Raw genomic sequence first — 6186 nt, 5'->3', positions numbered from 1 at the left:
GTTTTATGCCTGTTAATCTTTTCGTTCTTCCAGCAGGCCCGTTGCAAACGTTAGTGATTCGTGGTCACGGAATTGCAAACAATGAAAAAGGCTATCAATGTTTCTGAATACTGTAGTAAACTGCAATTACTTCTCCTTTATTCTCCAGAAGTGATTGACCGCAAGCAATTTAACCAATATAATCTTCTTAATAGTAGATTCGTCCACTTTTCTGCGTTAACTATTCGCCGTTTGTTTGTAAACACTTTTTTATAAAACTGTAAAAAGCGAGCAGAAAATGCCAACCTAGCAACGGGCTTTGCATCGACCTGTTCTCCTTAATAGATTTTGATACAGATCATGCTGCTTTTCAGAAAAATGGTATCCTAAATATTGGTGGATTGAAAAAATATGAAAAATTAAACTTTGTTAATTAAACAGTTGTATATTTTGAGATATTTTAATATTTACTTGAACTGAAAACTTTGTTCTAGCAGTTGTATATTTTGAGAAATTTAAATATTTACTTGAACTGAAAACCCCTGCCCATGGTCTCATGAAAATTAATCACCCCCAGAGGTTAGAGAGCTTTATTGCATTCAACATTGCATGCGTGTGCTCGTTCGGCGCAAAGCATTAAAAGAAACATAAAATGTTAATCAAGACTTCTTGATTGGTGTTCTTGAGTAAAGGAAGGAAGTTATATCGTTTTTTTAAAACGTCCAAATTAAAATATTATTGCTTTACTTTATATGCAAGATACATTTTGAACTGACTCACTAACACAGTACAATTTTCAAGAATATTTTTGTTCGGTTCTGTGAAAGATAACAAATAAAATAGAACAATGAAGTAAAACCTTCAAAACCTTAAATAACTTACCTTTACTTTTAAAATATCATACGAGCACAATAAACACTTCCATTTCTCAACTGCACTGCATTAGATTCCAACATCCACCACCGTTTCGAACATGATTTTTATATATTTTGCATTCACTTCACTCTAAACAAACCAATCAACTTATAAATGGAATGTTTTTTTTTTGTTATCTTTTTTGGTTTTCTTTGCCTAGTTTGACTTTGTTGTTTCTTCTTCTTCTGTTGTTCTTCAATCACGTCCCCTGCCCTACCCGGCACACTCCTCCTCCCGCGAACTTGCTTGTCTGTTTCAATATTTATATCTCAATAAAATGCTTCCTCTAGCGGTACACATTAGCAAATCTGTGTGTTTCCCCCTTCCTTTTACTGCTTGTCTTTCCTTTTCCCGCCATCCCAGGGACGAAGATTCTTCCAATCTTGGCCCATGTTGTGCGTGTGTGTGTGTGTGTGTGTGTGTGTGTGTGTGTGTGACAACACCAAACTTCAATATTTTTATTGCTAAAATCTACGCTCACACACAAACACACACACACGCGGGAATGGGGCCACATGCTCTCTCCGGCGCTCTCTCCATCTATCCAGTTTTGCTAACAGCTGAGAATATATCACCAATGTTTTTGGATGTTTTTTTTTTGTTCAACCTTGCCAGAGACTAAATAACGCGCATACCACACATCATTGTTTTCTACTCTACTTATCAACTTCCATTGCTTCCTCTGCTTTGCACTCTCAAACGCTGCCACCAAACAAATCTAAATGTGTTTTCTTTTTCTTTCTTCGCATTTTCTTCTTCTTTTGGTTTGTTTGTTTGTTTGTTTGCTGCTGTTTCTTTGCTATGATACTGTTTTGTTATGTCTTCAAATATATTTCTAGAATCAACGACTGTACTTTAAAGACGCATTCTTACGGATCCAACAGTTGTATTGTTTTAATTTGCTGTGTTGTGTGTATGTGTGTGTTGTGTTGTTTTTCTTTTTTTCTTCTTATTTTTGATGCTACTTTTATTTGTTTGTGTATCCTGTGCATCCATCGCCACCGTCCTTCACTGGGAGGCACAGGAAAAACAGTGTTGTTGTTGTTGTTGTTGTGTTGTGAGCAAATAGTAACTTTATACGCTAGATCTAACATTTCGTGAGTGATGTCAGTGGTTGATTGAGCGGTAAGCGCTCAATCGGTGATTTTTTGTTTTTGTTTTGTTTTGATTTTGGTTTTCACTGTTATACTTTACTGTTTTGTTTTTTTTTTGCTTGTTCTCCGCTTTTTTTGTATATTTTTTCACTTTCTTCTTCTTTTTTCATTTGTTTGGAGGTGTGTTTGATTTTTTGTAATACGATTACGGGAAAGAGAGAGAGAGAGAGATACTACTACTGTGGAACGAACCCGACGGAAATCTAGGACGGGAGGAATATACTCTGGAAAGCGTGTGTGTGAGAGAGAGCGAGACAGTGAAGCAGCTAGAATGGAAGGGGGTGGTGGTATGGGGGGAGGGGAGGAACGAACATTGCTTCCTGTCGAGTGGCAATTTGCTTAGGTGAAATATAGGAACGAACATACTTTTGCCATGGCTTTCTTTTATTTCGGGGAATGCAGTTCACTCACTCCCTCTCCCCTTGCTGATTACTCAAACAAAAACCTTTAACTGAACGGACAACGGACTGGTTTTTTTCTTGAAGGGATCATTTAATAAATTCACTACCTAAACTTACAAACCAACTGAAAAATGCTGAAAAATACTGTAAATGCGAGTATTGAAATCTGCTTACCATACGCCTTGGAATTCGTGCGTACCTCTAAGCCGCGACGATAGAGAGCCAAACAGTCAGAGCCGGAGAGAGAGAGAAAGAGGGAGAGTGTGAATGTGAGGAATGTCCCTACCCTCCTCCGCCTATTCTGGAATGTCGAAACATCTTCGGTGCTTTGGCTAATACTGCTGCTGCTGCTGCGGCCACCAAAAGAAACAGATATGCCGCCCTTTTTGCACGGCCGGCTCTCGCTGACTATCCCCTTGTTTTTTTTTTTGGTTATGGCAACTATACAACTTGTCGGATTAAAATCGGTGCGAGCGCGGAACAAACGGATGCATCCATCTGCCTCCGCCCCAAAAACCATAAACGTGAAGCACACACACACACTTCAAACCGAAAAAAAAGAAAACAATCCCCCGGTACACAAACACCACACCATACTGTTGTTGCCCGCGGGCTGCGCCATCTTAGCCCGCACTTCCAACCGATCGGATCGCTGTTAACTCTGTGTTTGTGGGTGTGTCAGTGCATGTGTGGGAGCAGTTGGTCGAGCAGAAAGTGCACTAGCGCAGTGAGGCCACCTGGCGCGGGGGACCACGTCCGTCATGGCGCGATTCTCTGGGCGATTGATGACGGGAAAGCAGCGTGCGAAATATGCGTGATGAAGAGGGAAGAAAGAGAGAGAGAGAGAAAGAGACACAGAGAGAGAGAGAGGGAAATGAAAATTTACATACGATTTATACGAGTACCAACATGATAATGATGAGCTATTCTTTTGCCTAAGCGCACACTACTGAGGATGTATAAGGAATACTGGAAGGTGGAAAACCAGGAAATGGACGATAAAATGGACACAGGAAGGAAATGGGGGGTGGTATTAACGATAAGGACCGCAGCAGTAGCTTGTGCTTTCGTGCATTGGACAACTCATTGCTTCTGCCCTCCCATCTCCCCTCATCCACCACTCAGCCTGCTCACTTCAGATCGACGACCGCGGTCGGGTTGAGGAAGTTTTCCCGCTGCGCTTCCTCCATCGAGGAGAGGGTTCGCGTGATCGAGGTGATCTTCTCGTTGCTGCTCGACTTGCTGTTGTTGCCCTGGACGCAGACGCGCGCGTACAGCCACACCCGCAGACAGTACAGGCAGTAGCAGAGGAAGTGCATCAGAAACACGGCGAAGATGCCGAGCGCACAGATCACGATCGATTTGCCCGGCTTGGTCCAGTCGAGCATTTTGTAGATGTTTGTATCGTTGTGTCTGCGAAGAGAGAGAGAGAGAGAAGGGGGGAGGAGGAAGAAGAGAAGAAGATTAAGAACAGAGTTGAAATTAGAATCGTTTATTTGCAATTAATTGTTATTTTTTTCGTTCGTTTCCGTCAGCGCCTGTTTGCATACCTTATGCGCCTGAAGGTATGCAATGGTTGTGTTGTATCGTGTCATTTTGTTATTTTTGATATTTTTGCCGTTCTGACAAGGTAAAATATTATTTTAAAAAGCCTTTTATTTTAACTTTGGTTCAAAAGTAGTTAACTATCACCAATACAATTATTTACCGAAATAAATATGGACGGAATTAAACAACAATTATTCTATTAACTCACAAACTAATCTTTTTTGACGATACAACCAGAACAGCTCATTTTCCGGCCATACCTTTTCGAACCAAAGTTCTGCCAGCAAAAGCACTGTATCGGCTGCAAACAATTATCACCACCTTGGGAATAATGGAAGCTTGATTAATTTTGCTCTTCATCTTCCGGAGCGGCAAACAAATGGGCTTTCGGCGTCATTCGTTCACCTCATCTCGTAAAGATGGCTGGAAGTGCACAGAGCTTCTTACCACTGTGTAACCCCACTTTGCTAATCTCCTTCAGATGGCAATATACCTTCTGCTCGAGCACGGGATAGGTAAAGTTTGCGAAACAAGCGCTAAACTTTGCTCAAATATTAATGCACTACTGCTGCTGGTGCTGCTACTGGTGTACGTACATCGATATTTTCGCGCATTCTCAGCATAGGCATAGGCGCCGTGTAGTTGCCCCCTCGTGCTTGATGTCATTATTTATTCACACACATACACACACACACCCGTACAAAGCAGTTCATTTTGTGCTAGTGGAAGCAACAACACTGTTTAGCTCCCTGGAGAGAAGCACGCCGAATGGGGCCAGCCACCAGAGCAATTGACAGCCTAATTAATCCACCACAAATTGTACGATATGTGAGCGTAGATGCGCTTCTACGAGATATATATTTTTCCCCCTACATTACCGAAAACATCGCGCATCCAGAAGGAGGTGAGGGGACTTGTCCTTACCTGTCCGTACCGCCCGCCAGGTAGTAGACGATGGAGAAAAGCGTGTAGGCCACCCCGATACCGGTCGTCCAGTACGCGTGGTTTAGCTTGATCGGGTGTCCAACGATGGTTAGATCAATTAGCATAATGATGGAGTTGAGCACGTGCACCATGAGATTAACGGCATCGACACGGTTTTTACCTGTTGTGAAAAGTGAAAACGATAATGAAGAAGAGGGTAGCGCATGGTAGCAATTGGAAATGGGATTAAACTTTTCTATTAGCAGGATATGACACCACCGCGGCACACTTTGCCGCCTGTCCACTATGTCTCGCTGTGCGGCACTAAAATGTAATCAAGGGAGTTTAATTTGATTTTGGGACAGCTCGTTGGCACGCCGTGTGGAAGAAGCTAAATGGGCGCGACGATGGCCGGGCCATAGGCGGGAAATATCGAAAGCGTTTAGTGATGCTTGATGCCATTTTGAGATGGATTCTGGATTGGAGAAGTGCATTAAGTAGATTGAATGTTGAACCAGTGTTCGTCCCAAATGGATTGGCAAGCCATCTTATTTGTATTAGGTGTCTTAAAACGAAGGAGAACGAACACCATCTCATCATCTCAATTATACACAGATAGAATGATGAACACGTCGCTAGCAATACCAAACGTTTTTTAAACGCTTCGAGTTGAGAAAAATACGCTATAATTCTGTGTCTTCCATGAGAAGGCTCTTGTATAGCGCCTACACCCAAAGCACATTTTAAACCTTATCATAGTTTTAACGATGTTACTACGGTTATTCCATTAAGTCTTCCTTTTTTATCGGAATGTCGTGTATGACCTAATAAGACAATAATAAAACTCACTTAAGACTGAAAAGGCCCATCTACAGAACTCTGTTAAGACTACTAGTTAAAACCATTTCTAGACTTTTAAGAGGCGACCTTTAAGAGGCGAGTCGCAAATAAACTATCAAAATTACAGCATATTGCTATGGACATGTTCTTGAGACGGCAATGAAGCATTAAATATGAAGTCATAATAATGGTTGAGAATTATTTGAGAATTGTTTTGTTGTCTTGACATTTTTTCTATTGAAATTGCTCGCGTATGAGCAGAAATCTATACCAAGAAAATTTCATTGTTGAAATACATTATAATAATTTGAAAAAATCAAAGCGCCTTACTAATATGCAAATTTATAATAATGAACACCCCTAACTTGCACCAAAAGCTGTAAATAATAAACATGACGTGAAAAGCGTTTTGGAAATTGCCATTT

At 41.2% G+C, this 6186-nt stretch overlaps 1 protein-coding gene across 12 annotated transcripts in view; it reads right to left on the bottom strand.

Moving 5' to 3' along the window:
- Positions 1–940: 940 nt before the first annotated feature.
- Positions 941–6186, bottom strand: part of LOC120905131 (protein rolling stone-like) — a 66347-nt gene continuing 61101 nt past the window's right edge. For 10 of the 12 annotated variants that reach the window (XM_040315907.1, XM_040315896.1, XM_040315897.1 and 7 more), the window contains 3 exons: positions 4922–5102; positions 3584–3862; positions 941–3223 (listed from right to left, as the gene is read on the bottom strand). In XM_040315907.1, coding sequence (XP_040171841.1) covers positions 3169–3223; positions 3584–3862; positions 4922–5102 — 515 coding nt within the window. In that variant the 3' untranslated portion in view covers positions 941–3168. The remainder of the gene's footprint in view (positions 3224–3583; positions 3863–4921; positions 5103–6186) is intronic. The other 2 variants (XM_040315901.1, XM_040315902.1) reach the window with 1 other exon arrangement.

Source organism: Anopheles arabiensis, chromosome 3, assembly GCF_016920715.1.
Source record: "Anopheles arabiensis isolate DONGOLA chromosome 3, AaraD3, whole genome shotgun sequence".
Taxonomy (NCBI): domain Eukaryota; kingdom Metazoa; phylum Arthropoda; class Insecta; order Diptera; family Culicidae; genus Anopheles; species Anopheles arabiensis.
The sequence above is the reverse complement of the archived record's forward strand: the minus strand, read 5'-3'. Positions and strand labels throughout refer to the sequence as shown.